The 23,251-nt window shown below is 39.0% G+C and overlaps 1 protein-coding gene across 1 annotated transcript in view; it reads left to right on the top strand.

Moving 5' to 3' along the window:
- The first annotated feature begins 608 nt into the window (after positions 1-608).
- MAP7D2 (MAP7 domain containing 2) overlaps positions 609-23,251 on the top strand; it is a 36,641-nt gene continuing 13,998 nt past the window's right edge. Inside the window, exons 1-8 of the mRNA XM_014960183.1 lie at positions 609-630; positions 1,445-1,608; positions 9,563-9,677; positions 10,606-10,704; positions 12,922-13,032; positions 14,386-14,508; positions 17,697-17,845; positions 19,079-19,206. Coding sequence (XP_014815669.1) covers positions 609-630; positions 1,445-1,608; positions 9,563-9,677; positions 10,606-10,704; positions 12,922-13,032; positions 14,386-14,508; positions 17,697-17,845; positions 19,079-19,206 — 911 coding nt within the window. The remainder of the gene's footprint in view (positions 631-1,444; positions 1,609-9,562; positions 9,678-10,605; positions 10,705-12,921; positions 13,033-14,385; positions 14,509-17,696; positions 17,846-19,078; positions 19,207-23,251) is intronic.

Here is a 23,251-nt window from a genome sequence, read left to right as displayed (position 1 = left end):
ACTTAAAGCAGTGCAGAATCTAGGCTGGTTTAAAATTCAGGCTCAGAACAGAATTAATCACGTATCTTTTGAAGCATCTTCATAGCCTTCCTCTCTTCTACTCTCCCTGCTGAGATCATTTAAGGTTCTTTCTTGCTCTAGTGAGTCCAATTTCTGATGCAGATCTCTGAATGCAGTGTGTGTGTGTCTCTCCACATGACATTCTGTAGAAAACACTAGCACTGCTGCAACTGATAAAGAATTAATGATTTTTGGAAAAGGGGGCAGTGGTTTAAAAAAAATACGAAGGAAGATATTTCCCTCGCTCCTAGATAAAAAGGCTCTAGAATTCTGCATTTATTAACCTTCCTTTTTTTCTGCCCCCCATCTTTTGATCAAAATATCTTTGCAAAAGAGGTAAAACACTCCTGTATGGCATCAGAATAACGTCCTGCTGTCCACTGAAATTTTTTTGTTGTTTGATTTTTCACTTAAATCTGAAGAGAAGATTATATCCTGCCATTCCTCTTTCTACTGTAACGTATACTGATAGTGGCTTCTGCGTAATAGCTGAGAATTCACTTTAAAATATTTTGTCATGTCTTTTGTTTCAGACTTCAGTAAGAAAAATGGTAAATACTGAAATAAAAGGTAGGAGGTCTATCTCCTCCTGTGGTAACATCATTGACCTGATATGCTCCTTTCCCAATATTTCCTGCTGTAATAACCTCTTGTAGCTAAGCAAAATTGATCCTCTTTATGGGGATTGTAGGGGAAAGTGCCAAGTACAAAAACTTCCAAAATCCTTTCCTCATAATTTACACAAGAGGTAGGGGAGGGACAGGAGAGGGGAGAGGTATGGGAAGAGAGGGCAACTGCCTGCTTTACCTGCCTCTATGGTTTGCCTATGCTGGGGAAATGAGAGCAGTGTTGCCAGACATAAGAGAGGCTGTGCCAGGTCAGACCCAAAGGGTCTGTTCAGTGGGGGCCCCATCTCCTGTAGTGGCCACCAGAGGTGGACATAAGAGGCTGAGCACACAGTGATGTTTCTTCCAAACATCAGCAAGCCTATTATAGCTCCCCAGCATCCCATACATGTGATGAGAAACTTCTCTAATGGTGCAAGAAGGCATTTTTTGTCTGAAAAAAAGAATTTGGCTTTAAGCTTCAGAGGGATTTGAAACGTAAACAAAAATAGTTGTTAACTATTCTGTATGCTATTTTTACATAGGTAAGGGGCACAAATTGTCACCTTGTGTACAAAGGACTTCCCGATTTATTTACTGAGCAAATCACTTAGATTTACTAATCATTCCAGCACTCTGTGCACTATGTTTTTATCTCAGTGGACAAAAACCCTGTGTACTTGTATTTGTTTTTTGACTCTCTTGTGTTGTGTTATTAAATAATTTTAAAGCAGGAGAAAATTTGCATAAAGTGAAACGCACCTTCTTCTCTGCCTTAGCTGCTAGGGAACAGCAGATACTGGAAAAGGAGAGAAGAGCAAAACTTCAATATGAAAAGCAAATGGAAGAGCGGTGGAGAAGACTGGAGGAACAGAGGCAGAGAGAGGAGCAGAAGAGAGCAGCTGTTGAAGAAAAACGGAGACAAAAGCTTAAAGAGGAGGAGGTAAGGTATGCTGGGAGATGTATGGCAGAGTAACTATACAGTAGCATTAAACAGCTGAATATTGACATGCATTAAATGTTGATTTCGGTTTTTTTGGTCCAGAGACACGGGCATTACTTTGGGAACTGCAACTGCATGGTCACCACAGCTATAAATACTTTACTACCGCTTGTACATCAAAAACATTTTCCAAAGCTTTTTTGTCTCTCGATTTTTGTCTGATCTCACAGAATAGTCATCTACTTCTGGTCACATATCTGGGACACTAACTGTCAGATGACGAAGCACCAGCTTTCCAGCAAGTAGCTTTTAAAGATGAATGCATAAAATGGCAAGATTTTTCTTACTGTTTTGATTTCTGTCCATGAGACTGAACTAATGTTTATGAAAATGTTTTGGTTTTCCTCAGTAACATAAAATTAGAAGTTCTTACTTAAAGCAGTGCAGAATCTAGGCTGGTTTAAAATTCAGGCTCAGAACAGAATTAATCACGTATCTTTTGAAGCATCTTCATAGCCTTCCTCTCTTCTACTCTCCCTGCTGAGATCATTTAAGGTTCTTTCTTGCTCTAGTGAGTCCAATTTCTGATGCAGATCTCTGAATGCAGTGTGTGTGTGTCTCTCCACATGACATTCTGTAGAAAACACTAGCACTGCTGCAACTGATAAAGAATTAATGATTTTTGGAAAAGGGGGCAGTGGTTTAAAAAAAATACGAAGGAAGATATTTCCCTCGCTCCTAGATAAAAAGGCTCTAGAATTCTGCATTTATTAACCTTCCTTTTTTTCTGCCCCCCATCTTTTGATCAAAATATCTTTGCAAAAGAGGTAAAACACTCCTGTATGGCATCAGAATAACGTCCTGCTGTCCACTAAAATTTTTTTGTTGTTTGATTTTTCACTTAAATCTGAAGAGATGATTATATCCTGCCATTCCTCTTTCTACTGTAACGTATACTGATAGTGGCTTCTGCGTAATAGCTGAGAATTCACTTTAAAATATTTTGTCATGTCTTTTGTTTCAGACTTCAGTAAGAAAAATGGTAAATACTGAAATAAAAGGTAGGAGGTCTATCTCCTCCTGTGGTAACATCATTGACCTGATATGCTCCTTTCCCAATATTTCCTGCTGTAATAACCTCTTGTAGCTAAGCAAAATTGATCCTCTTTATGGGGATTGTAGGGGAAAGTGCCAAGTACAAAAACTTCCAAAATCCTTTCCTCATAATTTACACAAGAGGTAGGGGAGGGACAGGAGAGGGGAGAGGTATGGGAAGAGAGGGCAACTGCCTGCTTTACCTGCCTCTATGGTTTGCCTATGCTGGGGAAATGAGAGCAGTGTTGCCAGACATAAGAGAGGCTGTGCCAGGTCAGACCCAAAGGGTCTGTTCAGTGGGGGCCCCATCTCCTGTAGTGGCCACCAGAGGTGGACATAAGAGGCTGAGCACACAGTGATGTTTCTTCCAAACATCAGCAAGCCTATTATAGCTCCCCAGCATCCCATACATGTGATGAGAAACTTCTCTAATGGTGCAAGAAGGGCTGCCTCCAAGTGTTTGGTCATGATGGAATACTACTCCTAGCTCTGCTCGCTGAGCTGGTCCTTCAAGCTTAAATTGTCCAAAGCCTTTTGGGATCCAAGGCAGGCCCAAGCCTGGCTCCTTTTCCTTTCCTTTTCTCCCTTCCCCTACCCTCAGGTTGAGGAACCTGAGAGAAGGCTATGAAGGGAGGAGGACAGGAGAAGAGAGGATGCTTGTTTGTTTGGGGATGGATTAGACCTGGTGGGAGGAGCCTCTGAAGGAAGGGAGGCTGCATAGGGGAATAATCTTTAGAACAGGGGAGTATAAGGGAAGAAGGAAATTGGGGTAAAGGAGACACCACCACTTCATGACTTCATGTTTATTTGTCATCCTGGAATAATCTTTAGAACAGGGGAGTATAAGGAAGAAGGAAATTGGGTAAAGGAGACACCACCACTTCCTGACTTCCCTTCATGTTTACTTGTCATCCCCTCATTTCTCAAATTCCACTTGAATTCTGCTAAAGGATCTGCCAAATCCCGCCCCTCCAGCTCTTTTGATGATGCCACCAAACCCTGTATGCATACTAGCAGTGGACGTCCGAGAAAGGATGGTGATGAAGCTGCAACTCTCTGGGCATTGCAGGTTGCTCATTGCTCGTGAGTCACTCTGGACAGTTGAGGCCACCTTTACTGGAAGAGCTTCAAACCCGTATTTTCCACACCCGTGTGTGTGTGTTGGGGGTTGTGCCTTGGCCAGTGAGCCAGTGTGCTGCAGCATGTCCGCGGTGTTTTTCCTTTTAACACTGGTTTACACTCTCTGGGGACTGGAGCACCCATTTAACCTGCTCATCAGGTGTGCCAAGTAGACAGATTCTCTTCCTTGCTCTCTGCCTTATTGGTTGCTCTTTATATCTTCCTTAAGTCTTTTTTCCTTGGTTTTTAACACAGCAGAAGGCAGAGCGTATTTGTGATAGGAACAGATTATATAAATCTCTCTAGAGAATACTGTGTTGTATCTGTAAGAGTTTGAGATGAATGGCTCTTAACAGACTGTGAGGACTTGTTGGCTTCCTACATCAGAGCATCCTCTGCTTGACTGTTTTGCATGCAAAGGATTTCTCAAAGAGGAGGAAGCTAAAATTTGGTTTATTTTGCTTTCTTTCTCCCCTCTACAGTGCCAGATAAGGGATTGTGGTTTTAACGTCTGTGTTGATGGGAATAGAGGTTTTCTGGCAGGGTTCTCTGGGGTAGCTGGAGATTGTTGCAGAGCACAGTGGAAGTATGTCCAATTCCTCAGAGAGGAACCGAATAAATGTGTCTTAAAATTGTCCTGTCTATACTGACTGCACTTTTCTAATCTGTGGAGGTCCTCAGTAGCACTGCCCTTCCCTCCATGTTACTTTTAAAGCTGCCCACTTCCTTTAGTAAAAGTAGTCACTGAGCCCTGAAGAAAGAAGCATGCTGTTGTTCAACAGAAGCTATTAAAGAGTCCCTTTTAATAGCAAGTAGCCCGTAGCTTTGGGACTGGATAACAGCAAAGCTAGTCCTTGAGTAGTTAAAGTAATTTTTTCCCTTTCCATATATTGAACTTCCATGTGACTTGGAAATACCTTGCAAATAAATGTCTAGCTGCACACAGGGTATTGGGAAGTCTCCACAGAAGCTATGTTCTTCTACTGCTCTTGTACAGTCACATCAAGGATGGTAGTGCAAATAAGAGGAATAACATCCATCGAGTCAAAGATCCATTTTTAACAAAACCATCAGGGTCTGTTAAAAAGGAAATTGATAAAACTAGTACCGATGCTACCAGTATACTAATGTTTAAATAAACTGCTACTGGTAGACAGCATCAAATCTAATCCAGCACCCAGACTTGAAAGACTGATGTAACAACTCCTAAATGGAAAATAATATCCTGCAGCATTGGAGAGAATGTTTTGGTGCACGTGCGCTATTTGTTACATTTATAAAAAGGTATGCATTTAAACACAAGAGAATGGAAAAACTCTCGAGATATAGTAGTGTTAATTGCTTATTATATTATAATTCAAAGTTAACTTTTGAATTGTAATATATGGAAATAATAACTGCTTTCCAGACATCTTTAGCAATTCATATACTAAGTGGAATTCAGTTGCAAAAGTAATACAAAAACTTTGCTACAAACTTTGAGATTACGATGCGCTGGACATGAGGAGAAGAGTTTAGCCCTCCCTACACCACCAGCCATCCTCTGCTCTCCCCTTGCCATTATTTGCTGCTGCAGCTCCCCGTGTGCCTTAACACAGAGCCTTGATTTGTCCCATGTTGTTCTTTGATGCACACACCCTTAATAAATTTTCCCTTTCCACGCAGTCATAATTGTAATAGGTTGAGAGTAGAAATTAATTCTATTCACAAGGGTTGTTAAATTTAAAAATACTGTATTGCTTTTTAATGCGTTCTTTGGATAGAAAATAACAGAGCTCTTTTGTTGCTATGTGGAAGACCTACTCAAAAGGTAAAGCCAACTGACAATATCAGGAAACAGTAGGCTACTTAGAGTGCTGATGAATACATAAAGTAAAGAGGAAGAGGGGTTTGGGGCTCTTTTAGATGTTTGTATTCTAGGTATAAGGCAGATTGTTTTAGAATTGTTCGCACAAATTATTTTAAGCCATAATACTTGTAAAATGATTTTTTCCTTGTTTTCACATCTCTGTCATGTTTTATATTAAAAAAAAGGAATGCACTTCAGTCAATTTTCTTGTATTCTCATTATTGGTTTGTTTGCGTTTGGTTTGGTATTGCTTTGCTTTAATTTGGACAGTAAAAAGGCTTGTTCTGTTGCTTAGTCTGAATAAAACTTAGGTGAATAACTATGGATTTTGGAAAGAAACGTGTATTTTAGATCCTGGCAGTAGATGGCTCTCTTCTTATGGTTTTGCTGATTCTTAATTTAACCTGTATGCAAAGCTTGTACAATACAGTTTTTTGTGGAAGCTCTCTTATCTTTAGTGCAGAGATTCTTTCCTCTATCTATAGCTGTTAAGAGTTCCCAAATGAGGATCACATGGATAGTTTGATATAAGAAGGTGCTTCATCTGTAACGTAGAAAGGGAGGGGTTTTTTCACATTGTTTGCTGATGGAGTGCTTTGTCTTGTTGCTTAGTTTTTGTCGCAGACCAAATTATTAATGTATGAGTCGTTTATGCTTCCATGTGTCTTACTGTGTTCTTTGGCTTTTTAGTTTTGTTCTTACTTAAAATGTTTCTTTAAATAACTATTCCTTCTTTATGAAAAACGGCCTTCATATTGTTCTTTATCTAAGCTGTATCTGTAGGGCTTCGTGAAGTTTCATAATTATGTTCTGTAGTGCTTTAATGAAAGACTCTTTGCAAATGAAAATGAATGATCCTCTCCACATTATGTAATTGAAGATTTCAGCCTCAGATTGTAGGTAGCATGGGCTTTCAGATATGTATGAAAGATCATTTAATTTCTTTAATCTATTTCATCATGCATTTTATTCTTAAAACAGCACTTTCATAGTAGGTGGTATAAGTGTATTCTGTGGTTTGCAAATTGCAGAATTGCTGGTCCTTGCTTCAAGCAGCATTAAAAAAAAAAAACAACCACCAAACATAAATCACCCAGATAATTGAAACTTGACTGCTTTCATCTTATCTTTTTTTATTAATATATAAAAATATTAATTAGATATGGAAAGGAAGAAAGATTCTGTATAAGTGTATGCTTTAATGAGAAAGAAATGGGAGGGTCATTTTCCTTTGTAAAGAGTGTGGGCAGAAAGGTGTATTGGGGTAAAATGCAGAGTAGATGAAAGTAATTAAAAGAAGGCGACTGCAGAGACAAACTGGTGATGAAATAGGAGGTGAGGTTTGGAAAGAGAAAGTACAGAAAAGGGACTCAAACAGAATTAAATTAATGTTGGGAGGTGGGAAGTTAAAGGCAAAAAGCGTGAACTTGAAATACAAAGCCAGCACACACAGGTTTTAAATGTGAGAATTGCATCATCAAGTAGTAAGAAAAGAAAGAAAGACAGTAGCAAAGTAAATCAGAGGGGAGTGACTTTGGATTCTAGAGTCTGGAAGATTGCTTTCTTTTCACGCCCAAAGTAGGGACAAGAAGTGATAGGGTATTCAAAACTGTGGGTTTTTTCTGTGCTGTGGCAGAAGAGGCTGTGCTGGAGCTTTGTGATGCTTTGTTCGTTTGCTCTGTAGGGAGAGAAAGGAGGAGGGAAGAGGCAAAGAGAGCATTTACGTGTCTGCCTGGACACTGATGGCACTAACTAGACATAAGGCGGGGGGGAAATGTGGGGGGTGGAAGGGGGGGAGGGAAGCAGCTGCCTGCTTTCAGTGATCTTTGAGTGATGTTACTTGATAGACCGTGAGCTTAAGACATAGAAGGGAGACAAAACTGAAGTGAGAGCTCAAAGCATATGACCAAAAGATCATCTTCCTGGAGATGGCAGGAGAAATTGTAACAGTAGGGTGGGTCACCTGGCTGAAAGGACAGAAGAGCTGAGAATGATAGAAAGGGTATGTGAAAATTGCCTTTTTCCACTCTTTGTATAGAGGGTAATATAATGGAATTCTTTATGGTACGACTGATTTGTAATAAAATTAAGAGAGCTTAAAGACAGAAGATAGTGCTTTCTGTTGAAATTGATGGATAATTGCTAGCAGGGTTGGATGAGGTGGAAAAAATGAGGTCAGAATAAATTACTGGAAGTCATGGTAGTAGAAGAGATTCTTCAAAGATGTGGAAGAGACAAACGTATATTGCAGATAACACCAGATGCCCTCTCATCATCTTCTGGTTGTAGAAATCCAGTGACCATAGACAGAGCCCCAGGAGGTAACACAAAGTTTACAGATACATGCATAAAAGTTCTGGTTACTGGAAGTGCCTGATGTCAGAGTCTGATCTGCTGAAGGAGCTCCATCAAAGACAACAGGCTCAACATTAATGCAGAGACTGAAGGAGTCATGCTTGAACAAACACGGAAATTTTGTGGTAAAATATCTCAGGGAAGGGGAATAGGAAACACAGACTGAAGTGTCAAATCAGTGAGAGAAAGTAATCCGGCCAAGAAATGCAGGAGAGGTTTTCCACACAGTTTATCTGAGCTATCAAAAGGTGTTGGAGACAGAGCAGGGGACTGATAGAAATTGAAGGGGATATAATGTAATCACAGAAACCTGCCAGATCGAGGGTTTGAAGTGGATAGAGTAAGAGTTTTATACTAGACCAGAAGGACATAGCGAAGGTAGTAAGTGATAGGACCAAAAATGCTAATAGGATCAAAGGGCTTAAAACCATTGGGGCAGGAGTTGGAGGGAGCAAGGGTAGACTCATCTTTCACAGTAGCAGGGGCTGAGCTGCTGAAATGTGAGGGTGAAAGAAGTTGCCAGATGCGAATGAGGTACTGGGAGGAGGAAAGAAAGAGGGTGGTAGGTGATGGAATGGTGGGTGGGGAAGAACCAGCTTTTATCTGCTTGAAAGGAGAAAATGGAAAAGTGCAGAGATCATGGCCAGAACAATAAACCACTGAGAAACTAGTGGAGGGAGGAGGTGGGAACAAAACTGAGTGGAGGTCTCTGAGTGAGAGCTGGGAGGTGGTGGAGAGGGAATAAGGCAATAATATGTAGCTGTAAGTTAAAGGTAGAGCAGCATTTGGGGAGGGAAAGAAATCTCCTTTTTGTTCTTCCCCATCTGAAAATCCTAATTCATCAAGCCACAGACAAGATCATGTGGGTGGAAGGTAAAAAAAAACCAAACCAAACTCAGAACAGCACAATCAGGGCATGCACTAAAAAAATACACAGGGGAAAAAAATAAATCAGGAGCTCTTAAATGGCTAGACTGTAAAGAACGTAGCGGAAGAAGAGGAGGGAGTTTTTATAAAAATAAATAAATAAATTGGGCATCCTGCAAAGTAACCTACTTTGGGTTTGAAGTGATCATTTATCTGCGTGGCTAGGAGGAGCCACTGGCATTGCAGCAATTTAGCTGTGCTCAGAAAGGGATGGGGAAAAAAAAAATCCTGAGGTCTGCATAGACAAGAAGGAGTTAATGCTTGTCGAGCATTATTCTTATACAAATTAAGTCCAGAGCACAGCAGCAGCCTCACCAGCAGGAGCAGATGCTAGGCAGTGATGCAACCTGTGTTATTTACTTAGGCCTCTGTAGTGACCTCAGTGGCTTGCAGACAAAGGATACACATATCTGGAGGTAGGTAGCATGCTGATACCTTCCTTACTCGGTCCTTTTTCTTGTCTTGCAAACAAGCTCCTGTAATCACCTGGCGTTGAGCAACAGGGGAACTGTGTGTTTTTTTAGCGTGGTTTCAGAAGGAGGGGGGAAAAAAAAAGCTCCCAGAGAAGTGATTCAGAACTGGTTTCTGGTTTTGTACCAATATAACCAGGAACGTTTAGAAGCCATGATGCGTCGGTCCCTTGAACGCAGCCAGCAGCTGGAACAGAAGCAGAAGCGATGGTCGTGGGGAGGAGCACTGGCTGCAGGCTCGGGAGGGAGAGATGGTAAGTGAAACAGGGCTGCCTGCATTGCAGATCTTGAAGTGCAAAATGCATGAGGTTGTGGAGATAGTGAGGATGATGCATTTTGTAGTTAGGGTGGTACTGTAGGGGCTGCTGCCTTGGGGCGTGAATAAATGCTTTGTAATTGCTTGCCAGGCTTCCTCTCTTTAATACCTTCTGGGGAGAAAGGTCACTCCTAACTTTAGGAATGCTGATCGTTTTAATAGAGTAACTAGAATCTGCTGGGAGGATGCTAAATGCTGAAATGAAAATTTGTGTTCTCTGTCCCTTATTCTCTTCCCCCCGCATTGTCTTCCCACGCACACAGTTAGCAAATTTAATATTCAGCAAAGGAGTGAGTGCTGTCTAAGCCTCGCAAAAGATGATCTGTTTTTGTTTGGTACTTCTAAAAACCTGACGGGAATTTCTAGATGACTATGCAGCATGTGCAGTTTTAAATAGTTTGGGTTTTTTCCCCACATACTTTTTGTTGCTGCTCTTTTTGATTTGGCTTCACAACAAATTCTTTTTATTACATAATCAGTCATGTACTGCTTTTATATTTCAAAAAGACGCATGTTTTCTGTTTTAAATCATATAATTTATTTAAATTTGTCAGGTTTGAATAAATTGTTTTCATGGGGAAAAATATCCATGTTTGGGTGATGATGAAATATGACAGTTATTCTCTTTCAAAAAGTGTGTAAGTATACTTAACTCTAAAAAGGTAAACTGTTTCACATGATAATTTTCAGGATATACCGTTACAAAAGCCAGGAAATTAAATATATGTGATAATAAAAGAAGCCTTTTATACTTTGAGAAAGAAACCAGTTTGTCTTTGTGATGCAGTTTATGCTTTATTCCGCCTCCCCCAACTTATGCAGTAATTTCTTTCACCTCTTTTTGCTCTGATTTCTCTGCTGTATAGGTGAATCAGAAAATACCCCACCCCCTGTTCTAGGTTTAGCTGCCAACACCCTTACTCCAGACCCTGTGACCTCTACTGCTCCTGCTGATTCCTTCAATGGTATTTCAGAGAATCATAGTACCATTGTGTCTCGTTTATAACTGTTCTAATCACTGTAATCCATCCACTGATCTTGTCCTTCCTAACCACTGTTTTCTTATTATTTCAGTCTGGTACTCGACAGCATTACCCTTAGTGATGTGGACCAAATGTCTTTTTAATTTCCTTTTGATTTTGCCATGGTGGAGCAATGCATGCCTCGCATTCCAGCACAGTAGAGGCATTTCATGGTTTTCTCACTAACTGTAGACTTCTACCGCTCAGATTCTCATCTCTGTTAATTCTGTGGGCACTCTGTGTTTGTCTGTGTATGTAAATACAATTACGCATATATTTGACAGTTCTAATGGACGTGCACAGGTGCAGATGCTGTTTAAAAAAAAAACCAACTCAGTTGCACCATAAGAGGAAATGTGTTAGGGAGATGGTGTTTCATGCACAGGTGCAGATGCTGTTTAAAAAAAAAAACCAACTCAGTTACACCATAAGAGGAAATGTGTTACAGAAATGGTGTTTCACAGAGGCATTTCATGGTTTTCTCACTAACTGTAGACTTCTACCGCTCAGATTCTCATCTCTGTTAATTCTGTGGGCACTCTGTGTTTGTGTGTGTATGTAAATACAATTACGCATATATTTGACAGTTCTAATGGACGTGCACAGGTGCAGATGCTGTTTAAAAAAAAAACCAACTCAGTTGCACCATAAGAGGAAATGTGTTAGGGAGATGGTGTTTCATCAAAACAATCCCCTTTTTCCATCTCAAGGGCCTTTTTCTTCAATATTTTAAGAACAAGCAAATTTGGTATAAACAGCCACGCTATGTTTTCAGCTTCCTGATGTGGATTGTGGCCAAGCTGGAATTTGTAACAAACTCAAGTAGTTTACTTTGTTCAGGCAATTGTGTTTTGTTTTCTTTTATATTGTTCAGGGTTTTTTTGGTGGATTGTTGTTTTTCTTTTTTTTAATTATTATTCCCATAAAAAGACTGTGAAGTGGAAGAATGCCAAAATTAAGCATGGATTGCAAATGTGCTTAGCATTTTGAAATTGTAGCATAGTCTGTGCTTTTAAGAACTAGATTCCTTCTCTCCCCCCCAAAGGAGGAGCTAGGCTTGGATATTACTATTGCAGAATGCACAGTAAATGTTGTTCTGCCCAAGATCTCTTAGGACCATTATTTCTGTGCAAGCTCATGCAAATTTTTGTACTGATTGTTGCTTATGTACAAAGAGATTCAGATGTGCAGCAGGTGTTTTGCAGCAAGCCAGCATTGTGTCTGCTTTTTAAAAAAAGAAGAGAATTGTATTATTTACTGTAGTAGTTGGAGGCAAACCTTGCAGACCCTGCTGAGGCAACATTTCGATGGATGTAACAGGGAATGCACTAACTTAGGGGCTGCAGAATTAGGGCCACGTATGTGTCTCTAGTTGAAATTAAAGAGACAAAGGATCTATGCTTTTAGCTTCTGAGCATGATGCAGTCATCATCACATACTAGTACTCCAGTAATATTTGAATAACATTTTTTCTGTCATTCCGTTGAATAAATAAAAGATAGGCAAGATTTCCATAGGTATTATGCTCAAACAGGCTTTCTCTATCAGTATTTCAGAAGAAAAATGATAGCATTAGGGGTAGTACCAAACAGCCTTTCTTTTTTTTATTTTTTTAAGTATTCTCTAGCCCAGAAAGGTAATGCCAAATGGCTGGTGCCAGATCAGTCATAAAAAGAGTGAGTTCTTATTGTGCGAATGCACAAATGCTGGTTATTTCATTTTCCTAATAGAATTATACCTGAGGTCTACCCCAGCTCTTCCAGACTGAAAGTAAAGGGGAGGGGGAATGGAGATGAGGAGTTCAGAGTTGTCACGTGTGCAGTTCATTTTCTTTAGGTAACTTTCTGCTTGTGCTGGTATTGAATATCTTCTGTCAGAATGATTTCACTCGTTCAGACCTGATATATAATTATTTGCCTGTGGCAGTATAAAAGACAGGCTGTAGTAAAACTGGAGTGTTAAATTCACAAGCAGAAAAGTTGCATCCCAAAGCATGTCTTATAAAACGCTGGTCCTCCAGCTGTCAGAAAGAGCTGATCTCGTGCCTTATTCAGGGATACAATCAGTGGCAAGGGCCAGGAGTACAAACGCAAGGTTAATTTGGGGAGTTTATCAACACTGTGATGTGAATACAAATATCTTCAATGCGTCTCTCTGCAGCGTGTGACAAACTTTCAGCTTCTACAATGAATCTGCCAAAGCAAATGGAATCGCCAATCAGTAAGCGCCTCTCCTCCTCCACCGCGGCAATAACACATTCCCCCGACAGAGGCAAGTGAATATGCTGGTCTCCTACCAACCCAAACTCTCCTTCTGCTTAAAGCACTTCTTCTCCATATAGCTATGTAACTTGCTTTTATGTCTGTTATTCAAAAGAACTCAAACGTTGGGGGAGGGCTGTAAGTTAATACAATAAAATAGTCCTGCAACCTGTCCCAAGACAGTGCTGCCATGCTGGAGATCCTAGGCCAGCAACAAATGCTGTGGGTTGTTTTGTTGGTTTTTTTTACTGATTCTTTTTCAATTTTTGATACTTCAGCAAACAGGGTTGTAAGTAAATGTGGCACCTGCAGCAGTTTCCCGTAACTGTACATCTTGTGGTCTTCTAGCCAAATAATGAAAAACTAGCAAACAACCAAACGCATGGCTCGACAATAGACATGGGATGTGCCATGGGCAGAAGTACGTCCCATGAGCCACCTGGGAGACTTCAATCTGGTGACCAGAGTTGCAGAGCTCTTTAATTTGATTTGAAACCCTGATCCATCAGGGGCTCAGCAAAAGATGATCATCTTGCGGGATTAGTGGTTACTAAACACTACAGAGAGGACTGAAGGGGTCACCCCACTGTGAACTCTTTGGAATTTTTTTTGGTTTGTTTTATGTGGGTTTTTTCCTTCCCTCCCCCCTCCTTTTTTTTTTTTTTTTTTTTTTTTTTTTTAAACTCTAGTGAGGAAAAAATTAACTTAAGTGACAGTGAAGGCTTATTTCTGGAATGAAAAGAGAAGGTAAATTTACTTTCATTCCTGAATTGTTTAATGAAAACTCATCAATAGCTTTGAGGTTATTGTGATAGGTGTCTATATATATGCACGTAATAGGAACATCTATAAATAACCTTCCTTACATAGTTGATGCTTATATTTATGGAGTAGGAAGAAATGCAGGCATACTGTATAAATAAGTCTTATATAATGCAGTGAGACGGCAGATTTTAAATGCGGTCTTAGTACGGTTGGCAGGCTAGTGAGGAGCTGTGCTGTTATACCAAATGTTTCTACTACCTTTCCTACCGGGGAAAAAGGCAAACCTTTTTCATGCTGAGTCATGAAAGCAACCATTTTGCGGAATGGAACATGCCTCTGTAAGGATAAAATGCAACACGGTCTTAACCTTACTATATTTATTGCAAAGATGGGAAGATAATTTTTAAAGATGGAGAAACTAGAAACCTTTTTCTTTCAGAGGGAATGAAAAGTATTGTTAAAGATTTTAAGTCTCAAACACATCAAGACTTTTTTCATTTCATTTAATCATTTAATCATTTCGTTTCAGTTATTTTAATGTAACGTTGTTTTATTTCTTTGCATTTTAAATTTTATTTTATTTGCTCCCATCCTTCAGCTCACCGCATGCATCTTAGTCCAATGGAAAACTTTATTGTTTCTCGACTGCTGACTCCCACACAGTCATCTTTAGCCAGAAGCAGAAGTACATTAATGCTTTCTGAGCAGTACAATAATCCAGGTAAAAATGTGAATTACTCTGAAACCGTTAAGGTATGGTTTTGGTTGTATTTGAGTAGTTGAAAGAAATGGAGTACTATGAACCAAATGACAATTTACATGATAGTACACAATCAACAATTACGTTGTTCATAATAGCAGTGTATTTAAAAGCTTAAAAAAACACATCACCTTGTCTTTCTTACCTTTTAAATATCTTTTTCTAAGTATCTTTTTAAAAAGAACATAGTTTTTAAAAAACACACACAAAAAAAAGGATTAACAAACCCACTAAAACCTAAGCCAACGGAAAACTGAATATATTCATTTAAGAAATAGATTTTTAGACCAGTGTCTGATACCTCTCAGAGGCTTTGTTATATTAATGTCATCCCTTTTCATACCCAAATAGTATGTAGAACAAAAATCCCAGTGCACCACTTGAGCCTTAATTATTTGTACTAGGGTTCCAGTTCTTTGCTGTTAAATTACTTTTGCCTTTAACTGTGTGACTGTATGTATATTTTCATATACGTGTGTGTATATACACACATACAAAATGATACTCAGTGGAAAAAAAAAGACACTGACAGGAAGGTGTCAGTTCCAGAAATTATTCAGCTTTAAGAAACTAAAAATTAGGGATGATAGCTACTATTCCTGTCTCTAAATGGCAGTCTAATAAAACTCTTACTTTGCAAACATCTACAAGTCTAATGTTTCTAGTCCTGCTAGTACTTAGGCAAGTGCCTGACTTGCAGAGTAGTTCCTGCTTATAAAGCTATATGTAGTCATAGTGTTTCTTGAGCCTTAATTATTTGTACTAGGGTTCCAGTTCTTTGCTGTTAAATTACTTTTGCCTTTAACTGTGTGACTGTATGTATATTTTCATATACGTGTGTGTATATACACACATACAAAATGATACTCAGTGGAAAAAAAAAGACACTGACAGGAAGGTGTCAGTTCCAGAAATTATTCAGCTTTAAGAAACTAAAAATTAGGGATGATAGCTACTATTCCTGTCTCTAAATGGCAGTCTAATAAAACTCTTACTTTGCAAACATCTACAACTCTAGTGTTTCTAGTCCTGCTAGTACTTAGGCAAGTGCCTGACTTGCAGAGTAGTTCCTGCTTATAAAGCTGTATGTAGTCATAGTGTTTGCTGAAACAAGGACAAAAGTTTAACAGTTGTTTTTTTTTACTTTTATTAAAAACGAACCCCACACCTAAATGCCTGTCTGCAAAAGGAAACATTTTTTTCAGGGTAAAACTGCTTAGACAATATAAGGCCGATGGTCTTTATGATGGGTGTTTTCCTATGGCATGGTTGAAGCAGGCTCAGGTCCTGCATCTGCGTTTTTAATACAAAGCGATATAAAAATTAATTACAAAGTAAGCCTGCTTTGCTTTGTGCATTACTACTTTGTTGCAGCACGTAGGGACATCGGTATTGAACGGCTCTGAAATTACTTCCCTTGTTTGTACATTAAAAGCTGCATCTGTTGGAAGCAGAAACGCTGCCATACAGCACTTGGCCCATGAGAAAATCCCCAGTTCACTTACCGCTCAGGGATCGACTGCTCCTAAGGCTGAACAAAAGCCAACTTGAAATTAGATCAGTATATTCTGCTCAAAATTTTGAGGCGAGTTGCTGGGGCCGCCTACAGATGTTGTTCTCTGTGTTGTATTTGATATTGAAGAAATCAGTAGGGACTTTCTTTGTCCTTCCCCGCTCGTTTTGTTTGTAAACTCCCAGCTTTATCTCTCTCTTCATTGCAGCATCTTTAAAGTAGCCCACTGGCACGTCTGAGAAGGATACAATTTGGGCTGCAGATTGCTTTCCTCTCAGCTGGTTCTGGGAACAGCTCTCTGAACCCGCGTCCTCTTGCCATTTCCTCGCAAGGCAATCAGGCTGTAGCACGGGTTGCAAACAGCATCGATACTCGGAGCGGCCATTTATGGTTTTGCCAGTAATTGCTAGCAAAAAGGTTGAGGGAGAGCTCCCATTTGTGGTGTACTTCTCTCTGTAGAAGTTGTTTCCTGAAGAGGGTTCCTCCCTTTTCAAGAGCTCATACTGTGCCTCATGTCGTTATGTTTGGGTCAAAATTGCTCTGCTCCTGCATTTGCTGTAAGCTTAGAAATTAGGAGTCTTAATATTTAAGACTATTTCTCTAGGACAATGCGTTATTAGTGTCACTCTGAGTTGAGATATTCAGGCAAACAGTTGCTATTGGCCACATATGATTATATTTTTTTACAGTTGAAGTAAAAATACTTATCTTAAGCAGCATTTAAGTTTCTGAACATTTTTTTTAATATTCAGTGAACTTTTGCCAACTTGTTGGAAAGTCAAAGAACATACAGGTCCAGTCAAACTTAAAAGCATACAAAAAGGCTTCATAAAAAAATTTATAGGACTGCCGCCAATAAAAAAATTTAAAAAAGGAAATGTGACTTCCTTTGCATTTAAGCATAGTTACTGCTTTTCCGAAGTCAATATGCTTCTTGACTTCAGCTGAATAAGATTGGAAATACACTGTCACATGGTTGTAATTAGTATCTGTCTTACTGATAAAGCATATACTCTGTTGGTTGTTCTACATGTATGTCAAAGTTTTGTCTTAGAAGGCAATATGAACAAAAAAAGGAGTAAAACACCCCATTTTAAAAAAAATCCTGTTCATATTGCAAATGAAGAAAAAATACCCAGAAAGAGTTGCCCTGTAAGCTGCAATGTATGTGTTGCAGTCAAACGGATGTCTACCACAAATAACAACAACTGAAATACCTACAGCAGCATTTAGCTTAGGTTTGCATTTGTGCTTGTTTTATTTTTAAATTAAGTGTTATTTTGAAAAACAAGTAAGGTACCTAGGAGTCCTATGCAAAGGAAGCTGGACTTTTCAGAAGAGAAAAGAATCAGTCACAGTCAGATGTTTCAAAAGGTATATGAGTGAGAGAGGGATATTTTAGAGATATTTAAAAAAAAAAAAAAATCCTATAAAATGTTACTTTCAGTTGAAGCATTTTAGTAACCATGGGCCCATGTTGAATGTGTTATATAATGTCATCTTTTGAAACATTTCTGAAAAAACCTTGAAGACTACATTTGAACATTATAACATAAAAGTATGCTGTTTTCTCCTCTCCTTTACTTCCTCTGTCTGTGCTCCCTTTTGCTCTTGCTATTGTACTATAACTCTTTAGTATTCCATATCTGTCCTCGTGTAGCACCAGCTAGTCCTCTTAAATCTCCCTACAAGCCTTCCCCCACCCGAAGCACCGACAGAAAGAAGGCAACTTCACCCTCCACTTCCGATGCCATGAAAGGGGCGGCTGCAGGTGAAGTTACTCAGGTGGGTTTGTGATGGTTTTGATTTCACTTCTGGGGAAACTGGTGTGACCTCTGGTTGTTATATTTCCCTTTACATTCGTAAAAATAAAGTGCTATCCCTGTTATAAGGAACAACAGTAAGAAAGCAAGCCTTGCATGCATCTGATGCTTTCCTGCTCCTGTTTAGCAGTGTTTTAATATCTTCCTCCTCCTGGTATTTGGAACAGCAGCACCTTTGTTTTCAGGGAACTGAGAGTTCTGGCACTGGTGTATGTTTCGCAGACTTGCCTGTAACTTCTGGGAATGAGGATGATGAATATGATCTCTACTGAGTATGACTATCCTGTCTGGCTGGTTTAATTAGCAAGTTTCGCATATTTCGGAAACTTGCCAAGTGGATCTCAAGTGTATTGACAATGCCTGTTTTATACCAATTGCTTAACTCTTCCTCTGGACGTTTTTAATGCTGTTTGCTTAAAAGATGCATTATTGATCCACTGTAGTTTCCAGAAAAGCCAAGGCAAGTCATTCACCTTCACTGAGTCTACACAATGTAAGGTGTGTTTTAAAAATTTATTCTAGGACTGTAAAACTGATGTAAGGTCCTGTGTCTTGTAATAGTTAATTCTAGGGGGATTTGTGCCATCTAAATTAGATGCAAGTGAGAGAACCAAACCTGGAAGCTAAAGATTTGTGTAGTGTCTTTCTTAGGTATGATTCAATGTTAGATCCAGCAGCATTACTGCCAGGTGCCTGGGTGCAAACCAAACCTGGAAGCTAAAGATTTGTGTAGGTGTGATTCAGTGTTAGATCCAGCAGCATCACTGCCAGGTGCCTGGGTGCGCTCCTGACCATGCCTTAAGAGGCACTGCAGGAGCAAATAGATGATTTTGAAAACTCCACCCAGTGCCACCACCCCTCCCAAGAACTCTTGGAGAGGCTCTAATGTGGTGTTACTTGTATACTATGTCCATGCAAAGCATGGTTGATTGTTTTCATGTCTATGTAAAATATGTAAAAACTATGCACTGCAGTTATGTTGTATACTATGTCCATGCAAAGCATGGTTGGTTGTTTTCATGTCTATGTAAAATAAAAACTATGCACCGCAGTTGTCAGCTGGTGTTTAAAAGGTTTTTATCTGAAATGTGCGTTACACAAATCTGTTTATACACAATCTTGTTAATAAAGCTATCCAATCTATTTTTGATGTATTGGTTCTAGTTATGGAAACTAAAGTAAACTGTATTTCTAGACTGAGAAGATAAAGAAGGAGAAGCGACCCGCAACACCTGGTTCATCATCAGGCATGGGATCTCCTCTAAGAAGGTCTGATTCTCCTGCTGCCATGTCCAGAAGATCTGCATCACCTGCGACACCTAAGTATGCCTCTCTTATTAGTGGTCAAATATGCTGTGAGCTTCTTGTTACCTATAAAGGAAACAGATTCTTGAGGAACTTTCTTTAAAGTGTTGTGTAAAATCTAGTTAATTTTAGTCATACATACACACATATACAGATGGAGAGAGAGAGATGTAGAAGAACAGAGTTGTGTTAATAGTCACTAGAGACACTTCTCAGCCTTTTGAAGTTATCACATTGCATTTAATAATTCATGTGAAGTATTATTTAACATTTATTTTTAAATGTGCTTTTGCTTTGTTTGTTTTTGAAGAAACTCTGCCTAATGTGAAGAAATGCACAGAACATACATACTAACTAGAAATTTCAGCATTTAAAATATGCACTTCCTATTGCTGGCATGACCATCTGGTTCCATAAGTATACTTTAAACTATGTGCCATCTAAACTATTGGTTTAGTCTTTGCTTACTAGCAGATCTCTTTGGCTTTGTTGCCTTTGGTTGCTGGATTTTTTTCATGCAGAGGTGTGGACCTATGGCATATCTGGGTTTACTAGCAATTGAGTTGGTTTTCTTAGTTGTCATTTGTAGACTCTCAAAACTGTAGTTCATGTACCACAGCTTGTAACTCACAAGTCTAAGCAAACGTGTCTTCCACAGCTTTCTTAGAACAGAATATTAAGTCTGGCTCAAATGCAGAGGAATGCTAAAGTAGTCATGGTCCACAGTAGTTGTCTGACGACTTTGTTTTGTTCTGTGATGGTTGGTTTTTTTCTCCTAGACCCTATTATGAGTCTCACTTCTGTCTTGAAAATTATCTCCCTTGGTCTGATTTTATTTATTTTTAATCTGAACCTGGTAGCACAAGTGAGAATGGCCCCACTGACACTTGAGGCTGGAGTGGCTCTGTTACCTCTCCCATCCTCAAAACCTCCTTGCCCTGGAGGAGCAACATGCTGAAGGAAGGGAGATTACCACCGACCCGTTTTGCACATATGCTTTTAGTGACCCAAGAAGTGTAGTTTCCATTTTTTAAAAAATGGCACATTACTCTTATGTCCTAGGATGCATTAAGTGTATCTTATGCTGTTGGTTAAATGCCAGTTCACTAAGAATCTTACTTTCTACACTCATAACCTCAGGGTCATAGTGCCCATACAAATACCCTCATTAGATTATTGCTGATGTGGCTGAAGCTCTCACTTGTATGAAAGTAACCTCACTATCCTAAATCAAGATACGCTTACCTCCCCATTTAAACACATACCAGTCCAACCAACCAGCAGATCACAAAAGCCTCTTTGGCCTTCTGGCCCAATTACCAAAACTCAAATGCCTTTCCCACATCAAAGGCAAACCATGGGACTCCCGTTTGTGTTGCACCACTCGTCACGGGTTCCAGGCTGATGGGGCCCAACTCCATCCTGCTTACATCCCTCCAGCTAACCCCAGCTAACCTGGCCACATTCTGAATCAGTTTTGATGATCCCCTTCCTGACAAATTTCTTCTGCTTCAAAAACTAGATGGTGTTCCTTTGCTGCTTCTCCTTTTCTAGTTCAGTGCTGAGTGCGTAAGCCTTTAACGGAGGATGATTTTGTGTGTGAATTTGGTATTAGACAAAATACAGGAAACCATCCAACTTTGGGCATTCTTTCTGTTTTGGACAACCCCTTGCATGCAACTGGGAAATGGCAGTTCTTTGTTTATGTTATAGGGCTACAAATTCTCAAATTTGCAATATTATATATAATGTCGTCAGATTCTGGACTGTATAAGTTTTGTGAAGAATGGAATAATGTGAAATGTTAATGACAACCAGCTTTTTTTCCGTTACACCTTTGAGCAGATCATTGTCTAGTGGCACTAGAAAATGTGCAGAGAAAAGTTTGAGCTGTAAAAATATGTATTAATTTCTAAGTACTGAGATTCCCTGTTCAGAATGCATCTTTCAAGTCACTCAGTATAAAAGTGATACCACTCTAAAAATATACCAAGAGATATATTTAGCTGAGCAAAATGGTGGGTGGGAAATGGATTGCTGAGAGTGAAGTCCTTCTTGATGGACAGACATTGAAAAGGTTGGTAGAGCTCATCATAGAGACATCTGGGGAAAAGAAAAGAAAAAGATTTTGTGAAACAAACAGATGTTTACAGCTTCATGAAAAAAGCATGCCCAGTCTTAATTTGTACTATTAATTTCCATAAAAGGTTAGGCAAAGATGGAGACTTTTCCCAAAGGTGCAAATTAGGAGAACTTTTTAATAGCAAAATGTTTTCATGCCTATAAGGAATATAAACGACTGTTTTTAGAGGAAGCAACAGATGCTACATGGAGGAATTAAGAAGCCTACTGGTGGGTTTCTCTCTGATTGTGAGTCACAGCAGTTATCCTTTTTTTCTTTTTTCCTCCCTCTCTTCCTCAAGAAAATCTGATTCTGACCACAGCTAGAAATGTATTACTGAGCATTTAATCTTAACATGGCCCAATTAGAACACCCTCTTTGACCTTATGAGAGATATAGTAAATAGAGTTTAAATCCATGTTTATCACTGATTGCAGAGAGACAGTTTTGCTTCAGCATTCTCAAAACTTCTCCTCAGAAATCTAAAATAAAATGAAAAAAGGGCATCCTGATTGCCGTATTATATTATTACATAAAGGTATGCATGTCTTCATCCAACTCAAATGCCAGATAACGATCTGGCTGGTCAGTGGATATAAATATAGGTATTCAGGCTTTTGGAACCTTCCTTTAGATCGTATAATCCTACATTTTCATGTCAAATTAACTGTGGAACTTAATTTTAATGTGACTAAATATGTAGACAAATACTCATTCTCCTTGCAAACCTGACAATCTTTTATGATTTTAATCTTTCTCCTTCCAGCACACCATGTAGCCAAAAAAATATCCTGGAAGAAATAAGAATACGTATTGTACAACATTAGTAGGTGGTGCTCCTGCATAGCACCTTAACATAGAAAGCTATTGAGGAAAGAATTAGATATGGCCAGTGATTTAGAAGATAATGAGCTGTATGCATTTTTCTTCTTAAAAGGATGTGACTTGGCATTCAAGTTTTCTTGGCATTATTCTAGTTACTAGTTCTTCACCGTTGTCATCTTGGTTTGTGGGTGGTAGTTGCTTGTTTTCTCTATATGTTATTTCATTATTTATTAATTAGAAAGCTCTTTTTATCACGGTAAAGTAACTGAAAAGTAAAAAAAACTGAAACAAGACAACAAAACTTCAACCTAAAGAGAGACAGTGATTGATGGCAGAGTATATTTGTGGTAATTACATAAATAGAATACAAATGTTTGAGGGTGCAAATTTTACTGAGAAAGGAAAGATCAGCCGAAAGACATAACATCCAAGACAAAATGAGTGAACAAATATGGACTTAAAAAGGAGAAAAGGGGGAAAAATAAAAACACGTTGAACAATAATTAAAATCAAACAAGGAATTCAAAGCTTGAAGATAATTGAAAAGTAAATATATTAAGAAACATCACACAAGAAAGAAACCCAAATCTATTGCTTTGAATCCAGTTAGGATCAGCTGACGAAGATGAAAGTTAATGGATTAGAGAGCTGGGATAATTGAGACATTATCTTTTATTTTTACAATTGCTATTGGATACTGACTGTGTAAAGTGCTCCTGTTCTTCAGATCTTTCACAAGATCAATAATAGCAGGTTTTTTGGTAAATTTTTTTGATGCTTTGTCTTCAAAGATCTATACATTAATCCGTTTATTCTTGCAGTATCCCCTTGAGAATAGGTAAGTGTCCTATCTTATAGATCAGCAAAGCAATAAAGCCTGTGTCCTTCACGTGTCTTTGGGTAAATAGTCCCTTTGAAATCGGTGGGACCTGACTGAATCAAGGAAGTAGGATTTAAGTGTCTTCAGATAAACCGTAGTATAAGCCAGTGAATGAAAATGGAAAGCTCTGACAAACCTCTCTGTTACATTATTTTGCCAATGCATTACCTCATATGAGAGGGCAAGAGGGGGCAGGGGGAAAGGGACAAAGGACTGCAGCGCTGCTGGTGGGGTGA

The sequence above is a fragment of the Calidris pugnax genome, unplaced genomic scaffold (assembly GCF_001431845.1).
Source record: "Calidris pugnax isolate Ruff unplaced genomic scaffold, ASM143184v1 scaffold188, whole genome shotgun sequence".
NCBI lineage: Eukaryota > Metazoa > Chordata > Aves > Charadriiformes > Scolopacidae > Calidris > Calidris pugnax.
This window is presented reverse-complemented; position numbering and strand designations above follow the sequence as displayed.